Source organism: Microtus oregoni, unplaced genomic scaffold, assembly GCF_018167655.1.
Source record: "Microtus oregoni isolate MIOR12 unplaced genomic scaffold, Mior012 000001F_ref0000356, whole genome shotgun sequence".
Lineage (NCBI taxonomy): Eukaryota > Metazoa > Chordata > Mammalia > Rodentia > Cricetidae > Microtus > Microtus oregoni.
Window position 1 is genome coordinate 90,442,448 of NW_024543060.1, and position 22,004 is coordinate 90,464,451.

The 22,004-nt window shown below is 46.4% G+C and overlaps 1 protein-coding gene across 1 annotated transcript in view; it reads right to left on the bottom strand.

Annotated features, from left to right (window-relative positions):
- Positions 1–637: 637 nt before the first annotated feature.
- Pah (phenylalanine hydroxylase) overlaps positions 638–22,004 on the bottom strand; it is a 48,120-nt gene continuing 26,753 nt past the window's right edge. The window contains exons 4-13 of the mRNA XM_041670958.1: positions 20,792–20,880; positions 15,162–15,229; positions 12,443–12,639; positions 10,251–10,386; positions 9,182–9,251; positions 6,087–6,143; positions 5,156–5,251; positions 4,318–4,451; positions 3,022–3,137; positions 638–872 (exon numbers count right to left, since the gene is read on the bottom strand). Of these exons, the coding sequence (XP_041526892.1) occupies positions 826–872; positions 3,022–3,137; positions 4,318–4,451; positions 5,156–5,251; positions 6,087–6,143; positions 9,182–9,251; positions 10,251–10,386; positions 12,443–12,639; positions 15,162–15,229; positions 20,792–20,880 (1,010 nt within the window). The 3' untranslated portion in view covers positions 638–825. The remainder of the gene's footprint in view (positions 873–3,021; positions 3,138–4,317; positions 4,452–5,155; positions 5,252–6,086; positions 6,144–9,181; positions 9,252–10,250; positions 10,387–12,442; positions 12,640–15,161; positions 15,230–20,791; positions 20,881–22,004) is intronic.

Consider the following 22,004-nt stretch of genomic DNA (forward strand, 5'->3'; position numbering starts at 1 on the left):
AGGGATGTGGTGGGCAGGTCCATAGTCTGCAGCACACTATGCATAAATAAAGCACACATAATGTTTTATATAATGATTTAAAGCTTTATTGCTTATAACTATCTTGAGAAGTCTCAAATCAGAGGAGATTTACACAGGCAGAATAATCAAACCGTTCTCAGAGCCATAGTGAATGAACATAGAAGCTCAGCTTCATAGATTGAGATCTGTACTGAACCAAATGATTTATCCCTGAGGACAGTCTTATGTTTTACACTTAGCCATCTATATACGTGTGTGTGTGTGTGTGTGTGTGTGTGTGTGTGTGTGTGTGTATTCCATTAGGGCTTACCTGGGAGATAAAAACAAACAGATAAAGCCTAAGGGTGCCGGGCGGTGGTGGCGCACATCTTTAATCCCAGCACTCAGGAGGCAGAGGCAGGTGGATCTCTGTGAGTTCGAGGCCAGCCTGGTCTACAAGAGCTAGTTCCAGGACAGGAACCAAAAGCTACGGAGAAACCCTGTCTCGAAAATAAAAAAAAAAAGCCTAAGGGTAACAAATTTTAATGAATATTGAAAGGAGGTGAGAAATTACATTTTAAACTAAAGGTATAAGATGTCTAAATCATAAAGATGACTCTGAAAGATTGACCCCTGGTAGGTTTTAATATATTTTCATTTAAGAGAAGTTAGATTTAATTGGTGATGCCCACTGTGTAAGAAGTAATAAAAGCCAACATTTCAAATCAAGGTTTTTCTTGTCAGATGGAAAGAAGCGGTCATTATATGTCTATCAACAGATTTTTGGTTGATCTCCCAAGTTCTACCCATGACGTCATTTCCTGTTCATGACTTTATTTTCTGCAAGGCACCGCAGAGGATTCCAACCTCACCTGCGAAGAAGAACGGCAAATAGGTGAGTCACTTGTTAATAGATGTGAAGCCCAGTAGGGTCGCTGGGGTGGATCACCCTAAACTTCAGAGCAATTGCCCATTAGCTACAGAGACAGCACTAGGCTGGGTCTAGTGTGTAATGAGTTCTAGGGTTGTCTATATGATCTGCCCCTACCCTTCACAAGATGTTTCCTGGAGCTAAAGGGGTTTGTTTAAGCAACAGGCTTTCCAAGAAAATGCCCAGGGCTGTGTGCTCTTTTTGACACATCTATCCATAACAGCTTCAAGACTTCAACGAAAGGAGTGGGGTTCATTTAAGTCCCCCATGTCAGAATCATCTGAGGTCCAAAGCCTCTGCACAAATTGAGGAAATTTAGCTTGGTACTACAACTCAGGGCTATCTTTTTTTTTTTTTTCAGCACTTGGGATGATTTGAATAGGGATGGCCCCCATGGGCTCAAATATTTGAATGAGTGGTCATTAGGGAGTGGCCCTACTTGAAAAGAATTAGAAGGTGTGGCTTTATGGGAGTGGGTGTGACATTGTTGGAGGAAGTATGTCACTAGGAGTGGGTTTTGAGGTTTCAGAAGCCCAAGCCAAGCCCAATGGCTCACTCTCTTTTCCTACTGCCTGTGGATCTGGATATAGAATTCTCAGCTACTTCTCCAGCACTGTGCCTGCCTGCCTGCCACCATGCCCACTATACTGATAATGGAAATAAAAACCTAATTATAAATTAGATCCATAATGAATCCAGGGTAGTTTTGTAGTGCTAGCCTGTGTCATATGATGCCACTCAAGTGCAGTTTTGGTTCTGGACACACAGATGCACACACTCTGCCTGAAACAGCTGGGCTTATATATGAGGCCATTACATATTATGAATCCCAGTGTTTTAGTGGTGCATACAAAGTTTCTTTTGCTCTTACAGAAATATGATTTAATTATATAAACATCTTTTGGTGGTTTCCTGCAGGCATTCCTCACCCATTCATTCAAAAGCTCATAAGTGGTGCGGGAAGTCCTTCCGTAGATGGGTTGCTTTTATTGGTTAATGAATAAAGAAGTTGCTTTGGTCTGTGATAGGACATAATAGAGCTAGCTGGGGAAACTAAACTGAATGCTGGGAGAAAGTAGGTGGAATCAGTGAGACGACATGTAGCTGCTGGAAGAGACAGATATTGGAACTTTGCCTGGTAAGCCACAGCCATGTGACAATACACAGATTAATAGAAGTGGGTTAATTTAAGATATAAGAGCTAGCTAGCAATATGCTTATATGACTGGCCAAGCAGTGATTTAAATAACATAGTTGCTGTGTGATTATTTTGGGGCTGGGAAGCTGGGAGTGAACGAGCAGCCTCCATCTACACTAAAGTATCGAATATAATCCTTATGAGTAAGGCTAGGTTCTAGAGACTTGACAAAGAGTCTGATATTTAGCTATGTTCAGGTCTAATTGAGAACAGAGTGATTCTAAAATGGTGAAATCCTCTGGAAGGAAGATCTACAAGAATACAAAGATGTCCTACAAGAAGAGATGTCTGTGCTACACATGGGAGATGGACTGGCTTTGGACACCTCACATAGGCCTGGAAGAAGAGTGTTTGAAGCAGAAAGGATGCCATGGGCAAAAGTCAGGTGAGTGTGCAGGGACCAGAAGCTGGTCCATGTTGCTAGAGGGTGATTTCGGGGGCCACGGTGAAGCAGGTATGAACAAGGGAGCCCGGCAATGTTACTACAGTAACTGTTATAACATCCACCACCAAGGAAGAGCAGCAGGCTGACATCAGTAGAGGGGTTGGGGAGTGGACAGCCAAGGAAGCAGACAGAACTTAGTTCTCAGTTGAGATTCCAGGCAGGGTGATATCCACTGTCATTGAGAAGAAAAGCAGCCAAAAGGCAAATAATGAGGGAAAACCTGAGAGTGTCGGGCTGCATGCAAGAAGGTGGAGAAGTGGTGAGAGATGGGATTGGATGCCAGGAGGTCAAAGGGACAGGTTAGGCAGTTTACACAACCCTTCCCCTCCAGCGAACCTATGACATTTATGGAGATGTTTCTTTTGTCCCCATAGGAAAGGTTAGAAGAGATGGCCTCTATCCTGGGAGAGAAGGTAGTGAGGTACCAAGAGGCTAAGAGGTACTTACTATTGATGGAATCAGCCAAAATCTTCAACTGCTGAGTGTTGTCTAGGACCTCAACCCTTTGAGTGTAGGGGTCATAGCGAACTGAGAAGGGCCGGGGGATGGTGGCAGCAAAGGCCCTGAAACCAAAATCAAGGGCCTAAGTGAAGGGTACCATTTAGAGAGAGGTTATGCTGAAGGGGCTCCAAGTGCCTTTACTTTGCTATAAGCTCTGGAACTCCCTAGAACAGCAGCTCAGAAGCTGGGGCAGAGACGTAAAATACAACTGAGTGAGGGCAGCTGGAGAAGCCTTTGTATGCATGTGTAAAAGCGCAATAGGCAATGACTTATTCAATAAGGTAACTGAGAAAATGAAACCTAGCTACAGAGTACTACTTTAAAAAAATATCAAAGGTACTTGACAATCACTGCAAAAAGAAACACAGCTCTGGTCAATTAACTAAAACAACTATAGTGGCATGGATTAGGTGTCTGAAATGAACCTAGGACCATATTAAATTCTAACTGTTCTAAACCCCTTAAAAATATCACTAAGTAACCCTTTACCCAAGCCCTAAGAATTAAGTACTGTGGTTACCTCTAGTTTACAAACACAGAGGCTGAACTTTGGTAAACAGGACGTGGGCCATCAATGTCAGTTGCAGTGCCATGAAGGAACCCAGGCAGCTTGGTTCTCATCTGGGTGCTTTCCTGCCTTCCCTATGCATGACTCCCAAGTCTGTAGGAATCTCGCAGGGATGGTCTTTATGAGGGACATCAATCAGTATAACTAACAAGACGCTCGAAAGACACCTTAGATATTATGTCTAGGTTAGCCTATGATGAAAGTGAAAGCTACTGTACTGAAAATGGCAATTATCAGGACAGGCAGTAAGTTGCCCCAGGTTTGGCAAGAGCAGCATCCTAAGTCCCCAAGTCATGCTGTCTGGCTTCCTTTCTTGTCAGTTACAGCCCTTGGGATCATGAGCAATAGGCTTTTTTCTCCTCTGTTCATCACATTCCTTATTGTTCTCTAAGATCAGGTTAGTGACAGTCCCCAGCTCAGAGGGTCATCACACATGCTACTGCATGACTTGTGACTCACAAAGTCTGCTTCCACTTGCCCTCTCTGAAAGCAACTTCAGCTTAGTGAGTGGGTGCCTTGTGTCATGAGATGCACATCTCTGATTATGACTGGACCAAGTCTCTTCCCTTCTCTTCTTACGGAGCACCCCCTTCGACCTTGGGGGAATGTTCACACCTCACTAAATAGACCTCAGTTGGAACAGGCAGTCTCGGGCCTTCTTTCTGGAATCTCACCTCACTTTCTCCTTGGCATCATTGAAACTCTCTGCCACGTAGTACAAGGGCTGGAACTCTGTGACGCTGTACTCCTGCGAGGCCGTCTTCTCCAGGTCCAGGGGCAGCAGCTTCGGCTTCTCTGATAGACAGTACTGCAGGGACCCAGAGAGAAGTTCTTGGCTAATCCAATGCCTATGTTCTCACCTCCATCCCATAATCCATCTGCAAAGTTCCTCTCATCCCGCTGTTTCCCTAGCCCAGTGCAAATCCAGTAAACTGAGCTGTCTAGCATGTACTGGATCAGCTCTCCATAGCTCATGAAAAACCTACAGTTAGCTAGAAAGAACTCACTGCAAACACTTCATAGTAAGGAACTCAACAGACACTGGGAGCGCCGACCATATTTCTTGGCATATGTTTGCATATTTACAAAGTTGCATGTCCAGGTCGGCTTAGACTCAGGAGGCCTCTCCTTCACAGGGTCCTGGAGTTTTTTTTTTTTTTTTTTTTGATTTTCGAGACAGGGTTTCTCCGTAGCTTTTTGGTTCCTGTCCTGGAACTAGCTCTTGTAGACCAGGCTGGCCTCGAACTCACAGAGATCCACCTACCTCTGCCTCCCGAGTGCTGGGATTAAAGGCATGAGCCACCACCGCCCGACTAGTCCTGGAGTCTTGTGCTTGCATTTCTACCTCTAACACACAGGTGTGCCCAGATCATAGCTGCTAAGGCATCGACTGCCTAAGAAAGCGCAGCTCTAAGCACATCCAGTCTCACTTCAGCGAAGCCTCAAGGATGAGGATGCTCCCCCGTGTCCCTGCTTCTAAGCACCCATGCTTGGTGTCCGTTAAACTCATACTTGTAATTCGCCAAAAGATGACAGGAGCCCGGCGCCGTATGCCTTAATGGAGTCTCCCTCCTTGCAGAGCCCAAACTCCACAGTAAACCAGTAAATCTGGAAGAGAAAGCAAGCAAGCAAAAGATGCTTATCAGGGACGAGCAAGGCATTGGGTACCCAAAGTACCAGGACATATCCGGTAAGTAGGAGTCTGCACAGATACAGTCTCTGAATCGGGGGGAGGGGGGGCATAGCATCACGTCTGCATCTCATGTCTTCCTCTCTTGTCACCTGTTGAATCAGGGGTAGATAAACCATGACGTGATAAGACATGTTAGAATGTGCTAGACGTTCCCAACTAGTTCTTTTCTGTGTGGCGGGAATGTCTCTATGCCTTCTACTTTTCTGCCTGTGGCACACACTGAAACGAGAAATTCCTAAGATATATTGAAACTGGAAAATGGAAGGCAGGAAATTGCCAATGGTGCCGCCCTGGTGACTCCATAGCACCTGTGTGTGCATGGTCCCTGCTTCTATGGTAAGAGGACAATGTTTGGCAAGAATGTGAAGCCAAGACCCATTTTTACCCTCTGTCTGAGGAAGACCCTAAAGACCTTCTAGTGTAGGAATAGAGAGGTAAATATTCAAATCCAGCCAGTCCCTGGCACATTATGGCCCAATAGTTTTTTCAGGACCACTAGAACAGCTGGTTGATGTTTCCAAGGAGATCCTATTAACAAGTGTGTAGAAATATCTATAAGCATGCTCACTTAAAAATTCAGCCCCTTAAAAAAAATCAAAATGTGACATCTCATTCTTGTGACTGTAATTTGACACATTCTTATCATGATTTCAAATGCCCTAGCTGCCAGGGAGAGAAGAAATCTTCAGTGATCTGAAGGCCCCAGCCTGAAGCATTCCCATAACCCCTCCAAGGACAAGAAAGACTTACTGTGGCCAGTTTCTCGATGTAGTCATCGGGTGCACCCAGAGAAGCAAGCCCAATTTCCTGGGTGGAGAGAAAGAGTGTCACTGGCACAACCCATATCAAGACTTAACCCTCAAAGCCAACCTGGCACCCAATCATGGGCAGGCAATGCCTGACTAAGTGCCATCTGAAGGGTTCAGATTGACCCTGCATATTTTTAGACGTCCACCCTGACTGGGCCACGTAGCATGAAGGTACAGACCTCAGGAGCAGAGATGCCAACAAGGAAGCTACAGAGAGCAAGAGATGAACGAGAGTGGTGATCACATTAACCCCCAGAGGTTTTTTTAGTTTGAGCAAGTCAAAGAACGGAGTTGCCATGGGTTCATCCAAGGAAACCTATGGGTGCAGATGCTTTGAAGAAGACTCAGAGTTCACCTCTGGACAGGAATATAGTGATGTCTAATCAGTGTCCAGTGGAGCAGAGACGCTGAGTTGATGGGCCATATGTAAGACTGAATTTGGCCTTGACATCTAAGCCAAGGACACAAATGTCCGTTATTTTATTAGAGATAGTATTCACAGCCACAGGATTGGTTAAACTCACTAAAGGAATTGGTGTGGGCCGGGAGGAGGATGAAGGATTTTGTCTTTCTTGAAGAGGCTACGTGCTCTATATCAATGCAGCCTCTCTAGATCCCACCCAGAGGCTGACCTACATTGTCCCCATAAAAAGTGTTGTCTGATTTAGGATAAACTAGATGGCTCAGAGGTTAAGAGCACTGCCTACCCTTCCAAAGGTCCTGAGTTCGATTCTCAGCAAACACATGATGGCTCACAACCATCTGTAATGAGATCTGGTGCCCTCTTGAGAAAGAGACCTGGTCAGTAGTCCTCATCAATTTAGACCATGAAACCCAACATGGACAAGTTCAACAGAACTACCATATACGGGCTACCCATGTATGCTTATCCATTCAAGTTCAGATTGCCCCTAGCCTGGCTCTATCACCTCATTTCTCCTAAATCTCTATTCCTAGATAGGCTGAGTTTAACAGAATCCATTGATAAACTGAGATCGTATCCCTGCCCTTTTTTCTCTTGATATCATTTTCAAAGTTAGGGTCTCATGTATCCCAGGCTAGCCACAAGCTGACTGTACAAGCAAGGGTAGGCTTGGATTTCTTATCTTCCTTCTTCCAAATGCTCAAATTAGAGGTGTGTGCCACGACACCCAATATCTTGTCATTGTTCTTTGTAAGTCAAGATCTTGGCTTATAGGGGGACCCCAATATCCCTCTGCACTCCCTCGTCACCCCCATACTGCTCTACAGTGGTAAGAAACTGTTGCCTTTAAATCAAAACAAAATGTTCTCACAGAACAACTCTCTGCCTTGGGACCTTCCACGTCAAAGTTGAGAACCTCAAACAGATGATCCAACAATGTCTGTTGACGTTAACTGTCCGCTCCTCTCCAGGGCTGCCCAAAATGCAAATGATTTAAGGAAGGTTGCCATCTGCTCTACAGCTACACAGACTATCTCTGGGGTCAAGAATGTAAGCTTCCTATTCTCCAAGGAGAAAGCTTCTAATTCTCCTGTCATAGTAACCAGTCCCTTTTAGAACTGCCTTGAGCAATCAACACCATCTTGGCAGCCGTAACTACACTATTGGCAATAACACTTCCATAGTCAAAGTTCAGCCAGACACTCCCACTTCTGAGGTCCAATGGTTTCCGGGCTCCATAATTCTCCTGACCTCACGTGGAAACAGCAAGTGTTTTCGTTTGGGGAGCCTGTGTCTTCCGAGTACTGAGGAATCAGCTGAACCTTTTTATTGGGTTTGAGACGTCAAGTGGCAGCTTCAGTGCTGAACAGCGTAAACACTTGCTGCAGCTAATGGGAATGCGTGAGGATTCACGCACAGTGTCAGAACTCTCTAACTCCTGCTTGAAGCAGCATTCGCTCATGAGCCATCCTTTGATTTATCATTCTTTTTAGTGAGGATGAAGACTAATAAAGGGGGGATTTTACTGATTCAAATCCGTGGAAACTGAGGCACAGGCTGGCTTCTCAACTTGCCCCAGTTCACACAGCTCCCATTCACCAAAGCTCTGGGTTGAGCCCATAAGCACCTTGGAACCATCTTCCAATCTTCCATAATCCCGGCTACTCAACTCTGTTTTAAAATAGTTTTATAGCTTTTAAAAATTATTTGGATGCCTTGTGTCTCTGTGGGGTGTATTCATATGAATGCAGACGCCTGCAGAGACCACGGTCATCATTTCTCTTAGAGCTAGAATTAAGGGTGGCTATTAGTTGCCTGATGTGGGTGCTTGAACAAAAATTATGATCCTCTGCAAGAGAAATATACTCTTAACTGCTACGCCATCTCCCTAGATGCCCTCTACACACACACAATTGTGAGATCCCCCCCCCCCAGTGATGAGAGAGAATTAGAATTTTTTTAACTCATCAGAAAACAATTTTGAGCTTTACCATTACTCTAAAAGATGAATCAAAGCCATGGTATCGTTTTGACAGTGGCAATGGGACATTTGGATTTCTTTTATCTATCTATCTTTCTTTCTTCCTTTCTCTAGCCAGTTATACATAAATAAGATCACTGACATTGGATTCTTGGCCAATGTTATCAAGTCCACATACAGATGACTACCTGACAAGATGGAAAGTGCCGAAGTCTCAGTACTGGAGGGAAAGTAGTAGGCAAATTTGGAAGCAGCTGAGGTGACGTCTGCATAGAGATGAGAGATTCCTTCATCTGTGAGGAGGTTCTAATGGACAGCTAATCATTGAGATTAGCCAGTTGGGCACAGGCACGTCAGAGGACGATCAGTCACCGGACCCAGGCCGCAATTCTGGGAATGAGTGTTCAGCTTGGTCCACAGAACCACACACCCTTCTCGGTCTCCGGTGGGTTCTTGGAATGATACCTTGTTTCCACTCTCACAGAGCATGTGGAACGATACATTGTTTCCACTCTCAGAGCATGTGGAACGATACCTTGTTTCCACTCTCACAGAGCATGTGACAGCCCCTTTGTCGGGCAGGGATTGATTCATTCCAATCAATCCCTAGAACTATGTCTTTTTTCCTTACCTGTGAAAACTGGGCAAAGCTGCGATCTGAAAACAAAGGCACGTGTCCCAACAGTTCATGACAGATGTCACTAAAACAGAAAACACAGCATTCAGTGGAGGGACTAGTGAAACCAAGTTAGACTCAGGGATCTTATATGGAGAATGGACAGGAAGAAACAGCTCATTGACACGTGGGACTTCACTCTAAAGAATAAGCCCTGTGCTGAGCAAAGGATCCCTTGAAATAAAGTATGAAAGAAAAGAAAAAAAGGATATAAAAGAAAGAAAAGTCAGAGCTACTAAGAGTCCTGGGAGACAGGAAGCCAGCATCCCCATAGGTCTCTTCTCAGGTACCTGTGTAAGGAGTGAGACACAGTTCAGCGTCCTCCCAGCCCATGTCTCCTTGCTACTCACCTACCTGGAGAGGGATAATGTGCCCAGATTTTCCAGTAAGAACTTTTTTTAACAAAGGAGTTGTTCTTTTCTTGGCCAAGAGTAGGCCAATAGTCAAAAAAGAAAGGCTACATTTATCTAAAACAGTAACAGGTTGACAGCTAGAAGTCCTTTCTAATCGGCAGCCATTAACGTCATAAGAAGGAAACAATTTGGGGCGTCATACTGATCTCTTTGGATAAACTTCTCTGTGACTAATGAGGTGGCTAGAAGCCCAAGCAGAGAGCACAGTGGCCACCCATTCTCTCCTTCTGGCCAAGACATAATCCAAGCAAGGAACTGGAACCATCTAAATGCGTATTTCAGAGATGCTGAGATCACTCGGCTACTCTCGCGCCTGTCCTATTTGGAACTTCCTCCAGTGGTCTGCCTTTGCGGCTCAATGGAACCTCTTTTCCTGCTACGCAAGGGAATCCTAATCCTTGGTTCACAGAATGGCCAGATCTATGAGTCCAAATTTCATCTATCTGGACCAAGAAAAAAATCCCAGGGTATGAATTTTTCTTAGAACTATGATCAAACAAAGCAGGCAACAAACCGTGCGGACCAGCCTGCAATGAACCTGTTTAGCGTTCTTAGCAGGTAGGACTAGTACCCACTGTGATGGGCAGTGGTAGCGGGAGAATGATACTCACGGTTCAGGTGTGTACATGGGCTTAGATCCATGTCTGATGTACTGTGTGCAGTGGAAGACTCGGAAGGCCAGGCCACCCAAGAAATCACGAGAGGACAGTAAGCCAGCAACAGGTCGGAGGCGGAACCCGGTACAAGCTGGAAAGCAGAAGAACCTAAAACTCAATGCCTAGCGTGAAGCCAGAAAGGCTACGTAACCCCCAGCAGAGAAGCAATGCCCCAGGGTGTGGACTTTCTACCAAGGAGACTTGGCTTCGGGTCTCTGCCCCCTTGGCTGTGTTGGGTCAAGTAAACTCCCGTTGCTGAGATTCAGTTTTCTCACCTCCAAAATTTAGGTGAGTCCTACTGAGGATATACTGAGCATCAAAACAGTAATGACTAAAAATTACTTAGCAGAGCCTAAGTCCCTTACAAACATTCAGCAAATTTCTCCGTGGTTACTGCTTATCAGGATCAAATACTTTTCCACTACTTCTCATGTTTCTGCAGTAGCAAGGAGATGTAAGATCAGCATTAGGAGTAGAGCATACAATGAGACTTCCAGAATCTCTTCCAGAACCATACCACACACAGGCCATCCTGGGAGGAAAAGCTACGAGAAATCTACTGCATTCAATTTCTCTCTCTCTCTCTCTCTCTCTCTCTCTCTCTCTCTCTCTCTTTCTCTCTCTCTCGTGTGTGTGTGTGTGTGTGTGTGTGTCTGTGTGTCTGTGTGTCTGTCTCCATCTCCGGCTCTCTCTCATCCCCCCCATCTGTAAAGCAGTGCATATGGGTTTCTCTTAGCTCTACAATGTAGGGGGCGCTGAGAAGTGGTAGATGTTTCCCTAATCAAGAGCTAAAGTATTGGGAAGTTTTTGAGCACCCATCCACACCACATCCTCCAAATAACTCTTGCATAAAGCTCCCAACTGCTAGCCGTCCTCTCCTTCCTACACCTGCTCCTCAATCCTCTCTTCCCTAGGAGCAGAAGGTGGCACCACTGATGACCATGACTAACACTACATGCCAGGCACAAGCTGCCCCTTGCAAGAGCTGCGAGGAAGACACTTTATCACCCCTACTTTAAAGATGGGGAAGTTGAGGCATAGGTTAAAGCTCTCGGTCCAGAGTCACAGGTCTCAGGGCTTCAAAGCCTTTTGACTACAATTGTATAACCTGGCAACAGCTAGCATTGATGCTAACATCATTCTTACCATGGGCTCAGCATCCAGCAGTAAATGGGAGATCATCTTTAGGACCGGCTCTCTCTCCCTTCACCCTACACTTTCAGGTTGATAATCACTCTAGTTCAAACTCTTGCTCCTTGCTTTATCCTAGATGTGGGGAGAGATCTGGAAGATGGCCTCATCTGTCCTAGTTCTAAGCTCCCTCCCTGCCATATACTTATTTTGGCCCATTCCCTATCTCTTCGAGGCTCTGATGCAGAGAATAATTATTCCTTTGTATATGACTGTGGCCCATCCCCCCACGTCTCCTTTTCCTACCTTGCATACGTATGTGTTCAGTTGAAACTGGTCGACTGTTGGGGCTTTACTGAATGAGCATCCCATTGTCAGAAGGAGAAACCTATCTCCCTTTGGGAAGGCTCTGCAGGGGCTTACCCCTCCGACAGTGCACTGCCGAGCAATCAGGTCACGTTAACCCTCAGATTCACCAAACACTGACAGTGAACCCAGCATCATGCCAAGTGCCTTCACATGCAAGATCTCATTCCGTTCTCGTGATTTCTCTGTGACGGACGCCAAGAGGGCGACAGTGTCTGTTTGGCAGGTGAACCACGTGAAGGCAGATTTACACAACCAGAAAAGGTCAAAGGCAGGATCCATCCCAGATGAATAGACTCAGAGCGAGGGACTCTTGGCACTGGGCCACAAGAAAAGCATACTTTCTCCTTGTCTTGGCATGACAGCCATTTCCTAACAGTGGGCACTCCAGGGGAAACACTGCCTGGGCACCTCAGTTTTGGGTCTGAGAAAAAATCCTTTCAGAGACAGCTATGTGCCGTTTTTGCTTGGGTGGAAGAAGATGGATAATGGAGGTGAGACAGAAGGCAGGAGACGATGCAGCTGGATTTTCCTTGGGAGACTCAGCCTGCAGGCTCCCTCACACCACTACTCCCAACAGCCTTTGCTTCCTCCCCGCCTCCCCCCTCCCCAGCCACTGCCTGCAGGACTTGGCCCTGCTGAGGACTTACACTGCAGGAACTGGGATACATCTTCCAGCTGGGGGATGTTGTCTTCACGGAACCCACAGTACTTTTCCAGAAGTGGGAAGATGTGGTTGTGTTCGTAGCAAGCGTGCGTTTTATACAAGGACTTCAGGGTCCTGAACACTGTCCCCCAGGTCTTCTTCTCTTCCTCCGTGTAGTCCACCCGAGGGATGGGCTGCCCACTAGAATACAAGCATGGAACAGGTGTCTCCAGCGGGGAAGTAGGGTCACAAGAGAGAGTCGGGCTTCACCATTTGTGAGACGCTGCCACCAACCAGCATGAACTACAAGCATTGTTTGCAAGAGAAAAACCACTATCATGTTGGTCCCCACAGGAAACCATGGTTTGGTTGAGGAATTGCTATCACTCTGGGAAACCATTTGGCCTTTCTGCTCCCTCGCAGTCTGTCTGTTCAAGGTAGAAATGTGCTTTCAGAGACTACACAGGCGACATATAAAGCAGTATACACAGGTATAAAGCAGTATGGACGGAGTGATACGCAGACAGGGAGCTGAGACACTAGACAGCGCATCTGTTTCTAACAGAGACCCCCACACTCAGCGAAAGCAATTCTGCTATGGCTAACCTGGATTTACTAGCTAGGGTGCGTGTTCAAAACTTGTCCGGGCAGGTTGCATTTGCCAAGCTTGATGTTTCTGTTCCTGGGAAGTTAGAGCTATTTAAATGTAGGCTAAGGTACCACAGCGTATATAGCTACCTATCTTAAGGTGTGTAAATCACAGATTTGTCAGTTAACCAAGTTCTAGACCGAAGGTAAGAAATCTATAAATATTGAGATGGAGGAACAAAGAAGCATGCTAAGGTATAAGGTACGCTTCTATTTACCACATTTGTCAAAGCGCCGACATGAGACCCTGCCCTATTGTGCTGATACACTGGAGCCCAGAAAGTCGAGGACAGATGGATCTTAATAGCGCCCCCTCAGGTGACTGATGGGAACTGCAATTTAAGAGTCATTAGTTTGGCAGCTTCTAAGCTGTGTGCTGAAAACAATAAAAACCAAACACAGCCAGTGACCCCACACTTCTTATGCTGTCTCCTTCGGCCTGTGGCGTCTGAGGAAGGGGACACTCAGGGCCACCTTTACAGCTGGGAGTGTGGTCAGGGTTGTCCAGTCATCGTCTCTTTATCCTGACCACCGTGATTGGCTGACACACGGGTCCACGTCTAGTCACGAACGATAAGACCCAATCACAGAACTTTGGCTGACTCTGTGGGAAAGAGCGAGAGCTTCTAACTGAGCTGGAGCATCACACGGAACCCACTCTGAGAGGGGAAGGCCAAGCCTGAAACAAGAACAGTCTTAGGGTGTGGGCTGGAGAGACGGAAAGAGATCCCCGGTTCTGAACCTGCTTAGGCCCAGGGCTACTAGACACTGTGGAAATGGTGAGATCAATTCTAGGGACAGATAAAGTTAAAGCCTGCCTTTGTCACCTCCTAGTTATTTGACTTCTTTTAGCCTCTATTTCCTCATCTGAAAAAAAAATGAGGGTTTATTATAATACTATTTATGTGGGGGATATGAAATTTAGCAAAACCCCAAATACTCAGCAAAGAGATGTTGCTCTCGTTGGTCTAATAAAGAGCCAATGGCCAATGGTTAGGCAGGAAGAGTTTGGGCAAGACTTGTGGTGGAAGGAGAGCCCTGGGATGATGAAGGGTGGGGTCACCAGGATTCGGAGAGAGGCAAGATGAATTTGACATGCTGGAAAAAGGTACCACTACATGGTAAAACATAGATAACTATGAAGAAGAGTTCTTGCATGTACTGACTTAGTGGGACAAAGGTGAGGACAGAGAAAGGTCACCATGTTCCCTAATTTCTGCTAAACAGAAGCCAGGTCCACATGGACTTTAATTGACTAAGGCCACACAGCTCTGGATCCTTCCCCTCCCAGAGTCATTCGGAGAAAGCAATGCTCTGGATGTCTCTCCATCCACAGGTAGATTTGCTTTCACCCCACAAGGTCCCAGCATTTCCTTCTGTCACTGATGTCCTGGTACCTTAGTTTCTGGGACAGCTCTGGAGCTTCTTTTTATGCATGTCTTTTCTTTTTCCCTTACCTTGGAAACTGCTGTCCTCAAAACACAAGTTCCCCAAGTCACAATTTACATAGTTCCTGGGACTCACGACAGCAACGTCAGTATGTTCCCAAACACACATTTGATATGGCCATTTTCTCTTGGCTAAAATGATAGAATCCTGAGCAGGAAATAAAAATCCCATCTGATAGTTGCCCTACAAAACTGTACGCTAGATCAGTAGAACGTAGGAGTGTCGCTGGTGCAAAGGCTCCTGGGATATCAATTCGCTGGAATGGCCAGCTCTTTTCCTCCTGGCCTAATGTGGAGACCATAGGCTGCCCCATTCAGGATGGAAGCCTCTCCAGTCATTCCAGACAACGAACACTGAGCTAGCAAACTTGGGAGAGAGCTGGGCTACAGCAGTGGATACTTCTGTTTGATCTAGAGGCAATTTTTTAAAACATTATTACAAGAGAGCTTAAACACGCATACATATGCACACATATACAAACACATACAAACACACATACATGTACATACACACATACAAGCTCTTTCACACACACACAAAGCACGGTGTTCTGGGCTGATTGTTGCCGATCTAGAGCACGGGCTAGGGGTATTTTCTTCTCTCGGTTGTCCAACAGGGAGACTTACTGGCGGTAGTTGTAGGCTATGTCAGCGAACTGCTTTCGTCTTTCCCGGTACACAGGATCTTTAAAGCCCTAGGAGAAAGAAGAGACTTGATGACTCAGGTCTGCAGAGGGAGAGGCCTGGCGCTGTTGTAGAATTGTACACTGTGAAGATGTGTTGCTCTCGTTGGTCTAATAAAGAGCCAATGGCCAATGGTTAGGCAGGAAGAGTTTGGGCAAGACTTGTGGTTGAAGGAGAGCCCTGGGATGATGAAGGGTGGGGTCACCAGGATTCGGAGAGAGGCAAGATGAATTTGACATGCTGGAAAAAGGTACCACTACATGGTAAAACATAGATAAGAAATATGGGTTAAGTTGTAAGAGCTAGTTAGTAATAAGTCTAAGCTATCAGCTGAGCATTTATAATCAATAATCAGTCTCCATGTCCTTTCTTGTAAAGCCAGTGGTCCCGACAAAAAATTCCACCCACATGACACCTCTGTCAACAGTCTGCTTGGAAGCCTTTCCGCTATGATGGTTCACACTCCTTTCCTCCATGATACTCTAACACACAGTCTCGGTTAAATACAGAGGAGGTTTTCCCACGGTTAAGAGAGCCGCACACTTAGCCACACCTTCAATGCAGTGAAATCGTCGCCAGCCTGACATTCCAATATCTATGGATAGACTCCGTTCTTAAAGAAATGTCATCTGCACCATTCCCAGTTTCTAAGCCAACTGGATCACGCCAAGTTAGATGTCTGTGTTGAAGGCATAAAATATTCACTCAGTTTCTGAGTGGTGTGTGTTTAGTAATGCCTCCTCATGTGCATGCATCTGTGTGTGTGTGTGTGTGTGTGTGTGTGTGTGTGAGAGAGAGAGAGAGAGAGAGAGAGAGAGAGAGAGAGAGAGAGCGCCTTGAGTGTCAGTCCTCAGGAAACCGCCACCTAGCGTTATGAGCTAGGCATGTGACACCACGCCCAGCTCTTTACATGGATGCTGGGGCTGAACCTGGGTCATCATATCTGAACATCTGTTCTTTTCTAACTGAGCTATCTCCACAGTTTCTATTAAAAAAAATACTAGTCACTATGGAAATGAATACGGAGGCTCCTCCTCACTTCCTGTGAACAAATGGGTATACCCTTACTGCTAGGGCAATTTAATGTTTTGCATTTTATTTTCTTGAAATAAAATATTTCCAGATAGCCCAAACTGGCCTCAACTCTCCTGCCTCAGCCTCCCAAGAACTAGGATTACAAGCCTGTGCCACCATGCCCTGCTGGCAATTGTTGAAAATGGCATTTCCCAGGTGTCTACAGCTGTGGCAGCTTTGGTATAAGTCAGGCCGATTTCCAGAATCAACGAGAGACTCGGGGAAGTGGATCCATAATGGCGAAGCCAGGCTTTGGATCACCCAGCCCTCTGCTCTTCTTATGACACCTCAGTAACTGTGAACCTTTCTGACCTGGCAGGCGCTCCATTGACTGAGCGAGCCACCCCGCACAGGAGGATGACAAGCGACTCCTCAGAGGCTGACTGGCAGGCAGTCTTCCCAGGGTGCCAAGCAGCTCGTTTCCAAGTGTGCAGAGGGGGCCGAGTGTGTCTTTGAGTGTTTAGGGTGGAGTGGGGCACATCAGGAGCTGGAAGTGTCCCAGAGGATGAGGAGGGTACTTTACAGAAAAGTTCACTGTGGTCTGAAGTCAAGACACTGGTCCACTGCCATGGAACTCGTCTTTGTTCCCTGCAGATGTTTCCCAACAGGCTCTTCCAGAAACTACTTTAATTCGCTATTATTTGTCTCCAAACCATGAGCTGAATGGCTTGAAAACTAAGGCTTGGATCACAGGCAGGGTTTAAAGAAGCTTTTGAAGAAGGTCGATAGCCCCTGCTTTCCAAATGCTGCCTGTTTTCTTTGTCTGACTGGTATATATATATATATCCATATATAATCAGTGTCAACCAGCAGTTTAAAAAAAGTTCGGAAAATTTATATAAATTAATTTTACCTGAGAACATGGAACATGGGAGCATTACTGACAGAATTACTGACATTGAAAGAAGAAACAGGAGAGGGAGGAAGGAAGAGAGGGGAGAAAGGGAGGGAGGAAAAAAACTGGAGAAAAGTCGGGGATGTGAGATTTCTAGTTTGTTTACCAGGATGGGTTCTGAGAAATAAGAAAATCTCAAAAGCACCACACTGGTAAACTAAAATTACCACACCCAAATCCCAACTGAAGAAAATATTACTCGGTTAAAGACTCTATGACAGGGCGGTTACAAAGCACAAGCTGTTTTCCCTGAAACAGACTGGGTTGAAATCATTCATTAGAAATAGGGGGCTGGAGAGATGGCTCAGCATCTTAACTCAGCTCAGAGCTCTTGCAGCTCTTCCAGAGGGCTCAGGTTTGGTTCCTAGCACCCACATAAATAGGCTTCATGTCCACCTGTAAATCCAGCTCTGGGGGAATACCACGCCCTCTGCTGGGCTCCATGGGCAAGTACACCCATGTGACACACACGCACACCTATACAGAAATAGAAATAAAATAAATCATAAAAATCAAACAAATAAGGAACTTGGGAGCTTTTTTATATTTGCTGTTGGTATCTGAGACAGGGTCTTACCCTGTAGTTCAGGCTGGCTTCTGTAATCATCCTGCCTCCGGATACTGTGCGTTGGGATTATATGTGTATACCATGACACCAGACTTTAGGAACCTAAGATCTTGCAATTAACATAAGGTCCATTTATACTGAGGAAATATAAGTGCCCTTGTGTATTCTAAGAAGAAAACCTGGTCCTTTGGTTTAATTCCCAGGCACCGTCAGCTTGCCGTGGGAGGACCATCTCTACTGGACTAAACAATAGACACCTCACCTATATCTTCATATTTGAGGTCAGAATAGCAACTCGAATTTGACATTTGTCATCTGGACTAGCCAGTCTTAAGAGAGAGTAGTCTGTGTTTCTCTCTAGCCTTGCAAAATAGTGAAAGATGTTCACACCAGCAAGCACTCTGAAGAATGTCTAGTTCTGTCTGTTTTGCTATCAGATAGAATGGTAGAAAGTGAAGCCCCATTAGGCCATTTGCTGAAGGGTCCTGAAGTGTAAAAAAAAATAAATAAAAATAAAGCACAGCATTTTCATTAAGGTTTTCCAAGCCTAACCATGCTGGCAAATTGAGATTTGGGATCTGAAGCAGAAAACGGGGGAAGGGCATGAGGACATTGGGAACATAAGAGAAGACCCATTTAGTGGAAGGGTTTTTGTCACAAAGTAACTGTTTGGGAGACTCCGAAGTACTAGGTCAAACACAAATGCATCCTGCCAAGGGCTGGGGGTCAGGGGAGGACGGGATCACGCTGACTGCAAGGGACAGAGCAGAACAGAGGGTCCTTGAAGAAGAACAACCCCTTCACTGCTAGGCTGGTGTCTACTTGCAGCTCACACCTTGAGGCCAGGCCCGGAGGGGGGCAGGGCTGGCAGCTGCAGGGAGACACCCGTGGGTTTGCTCTATGCTTGGCCCTAGTTCCCAGCATCTGATGAAAGACAGAAGGAACAGAGAGAGCCTGGCGCCTCCTCTACAGGGGGACGGTGTACCTGATAAGTTCTGTTTTGGTGATAAAATTCTTGACAAGGAGAGGCTGGGGAGCCAAAGCTGTGGCCTGGGTTAGCAAAGAGAAATGAACTCCAGAGAGTTTGAAGGCCAGCTTTGGCTTCTGAGGGAACATGAGACTAAAGGGAAGGACATGTCCCTCTCTCTCTGGACTGGCCTCTCCCACCCACCCAAATGATTAGGATAGAGGCCAAAGGGAAGAACAGAGGGTCAAGGCCAGACGATGGGGCTTGGGGAGGGAGGAAAAGTTCTCATGTGTGCGTCCACAGGTTGGGTCAGGCTGCACTTGCCTTCCTCGGGAGAAGAAACCTCCCAAGATGTTTCTGTGTGCAGGGCCCTCAGTTGAGAGGCCCAGGCAGAGGCTCATTAGAGGGAAAACATCAGAGCCATGTAGTGTGGCCTTTGCCACCTCTAGGCTCTGTGAAATGGAGCGTATCAGCTACAGGAAGACAACAGAAAACCTGTCCCTCCAGAGTCGACATTTTCGCTTTGTTTTCAGTTTGCTTTAATTTCATTTGGTTTGATCTAGTTTTGGTCTGGCCTAGTTTAGCTTGGTTTTAGAGACAGAGTCTCACTGCCTAGCCCAGGCCGTCTTAGAAGTCGCAAACCTCCTGCCCGAGGCTCACAAGGGCTCACCACCAAGTCTGTGAAACACAGTGTTTAAGGCTTCAGTCAGATGCCTAAATACAACTTCTGTCCTCAGCTCTGAATAATTTATTCTAACGTCACAGCTAAGATTCTGGAGAGCCATTAGAAGTCCCTTTGGAGATGTCAGACAGAAATCTTCACTGGAGTGTGGCGATGAAGCTCGGCTTGCGGTCGGCAATGCCTGCAGAGTGACAGGCAGACACATATGTGTACATTCGTGTGGCTGTGCGTGTGTGGGCCTCTCCCAGACACAAACATTATTTTAGAAAAGTGTGAAAATAATATTTCTTCTGCTAGGAAGGTAGAGGGTAGGATGAATTCACCTTGTTTCTATTTATAAAATGCTCTCTCGCTCACTCTGTCATGCATTCTCTCTCCTCTCTCTCCTTCTCTCTCTCTCTCTCCTTCTCTCTCTCTCTCTCTCCTTCTCTCTCTCTCCTCTCTCTCTCTCTCTCTCTCCCTCTCGTTGAAGGATGGTATAAAGAGAAAACTGATGACTGAAGTTGAGTTGCTGGCATATTCATTGTCTTTCTCATGCCAACCACGTCAGCTCACAAGCTTTCTACTTAGTTTGGAGCATGCGCCTGAGCCAACTGCTCGTGTTTTGAAAGGCTGGCCTATGGCTCCCCATTTGTTGGCATGCAGGAGATTGGGTTTCTTGTCGCCAGCCAAGCCTGTGTCCTCAACTCCCCTGAGCACTGGGTTAAGGGTCCAAGGATCCCAGGCTCCAACAATAGACAAAGCATATTTGAGAAGCTACCTGACATCTCTGGGCAGTCTGTGAGACAGAAGCCTTAAACCTCTTATAGGAAACTGCCTTTGGGAAGAGAGAGCCTCCTATTGGTTATTACACCCCACAAGGCTATGAGGAGAGTCTGGATGGACACAGACATGCTCCAGTACCAGCCACGCTAAAACCTAGTTGATACAAACTGCTTCCAGGTTAAAAGGGCCAAAGAGTCCACTGCCTGACTGAGCCTGGAGAACATAAGGTCATAATGGCACACTGCCCATGGTGCCACCCACCCATCTCCATTCCTGAAGACCCCCTCGTCAGCCCCTCTTCCCTCATCTGACTAGAGCCCTCTGCTCGGCTCTCTGAAGGGCCAGCGTCACCTCTGTCACTGTCCCCTCGCTGGGCTTGATTTAAACACCCATAAAGTAAGCAAAGGCAGAATTAGAAATACACACGGCTATATAGGGACAGCCTTTCCTAGTCACTGGTTCACATGCATTCCACAGTAGTAACCATAGTAACCATAGTAATGGCGACAGTGCTGCCCTGGCATAAGTAGGAACTTACATTGCTCCAAGCTGGAGATGGGGGAGGAAGGGAAAGGAAGAGAAGTTGGAAAGAAGGTGGGAAGGTGGGAAGACCTGGGCTCACCGGGTGGTCTGCATCCAGTTCTGCTCCATAGCTGAGAATCTGATTGGCAAATCTGTCCAGCTCTTGAATGGTCCTTGGAAACCAGGGCACTGCAACACAGAAAGGGAAGAGTCCTGAGTGTGGATTGTGGGACGTGTGGCTAACGGCCTCCCCGAGCCCCCAATTAGTCACATGGATGGTGACGGCAAACGGGGTTCTGCATAACTCCTAAACTGTTAAAGCTACAAATTTAAACTGGGTAGTGTGGTGGCACACCTTTCATCCCCAACCTCGGGAGGCAGGTACAGGAGGATCGCTAAGAGTTCAAGGTCAGCCTGGCTAACATAGAGAGTTCCAGGTCGGTCGAAGCTACACATAGAGACCCTGTCTCAAATAAATAAATAAATAAATAACAAAATAAAAATTAAAAAATAATAAGTTCTATTTTCTGGTGAAACTGATGTTAAAACACCTCCTCAAGAGACTGCCAGACTAGCCGGGCAGTGGTGGCGCACGCCTTTAATCCCAGCACTCGGGAGGCAGAGGCAGGCGGATCTCTGTGAGTTCGAGGCCAGCCTGGTCTACAAGAGCTAGTGCCAGGACAGGCTCCAAAGCCACAGAGAAACCCTGTCTCGAAAAACCAAAAAAAAAAAAAAAAAAAAAAAAAAGAGACTGCCAGACTAAACCCTGCCAAGACCATTCTTCTTCAGGACCCTTTGTCTCCAAGAATGAGGAATGAGGTGGTCTTAGCCCAGTCCCCTACCAAAGCCTGGAGCCCACTGAAGGACCCTTTCCCTGCCCACAGAACCCAGGAGAGAGTCAAGCCCTGCCCTCTGGAATGTTAGACCCTTGAACTCTGACTGAAGCCCACAACCCGGCTCTCAGTCTCAGGCCTGAAGGTTTTCCTGAATTGTCTCCTCCCCACCCATCACTTAGAGCAGCGGTCACCAACGATTTCCTCTAGCAGCAAAAGATTATGTATAGCCCCAAATATAAATAGGACAAAAGTTAAAGAAAGAAAGATGAGCCCTTAGAACCCAATTTCCCACCGTGTGACTCCCTCCCGAGTGACTTGGGCAACCCCATGACACCTTTGGATCTCAGAGTCAGCTACAACCCCGTGGAAGCAACAGCCGGGTAGCTAACAGTTCAGTTTGGAAAACAGCACCATGAGGGAGCACACGAACACCTGAGTTTGGTATTGGCAACGATGATGTCCTTCCTAGAGAGAGAC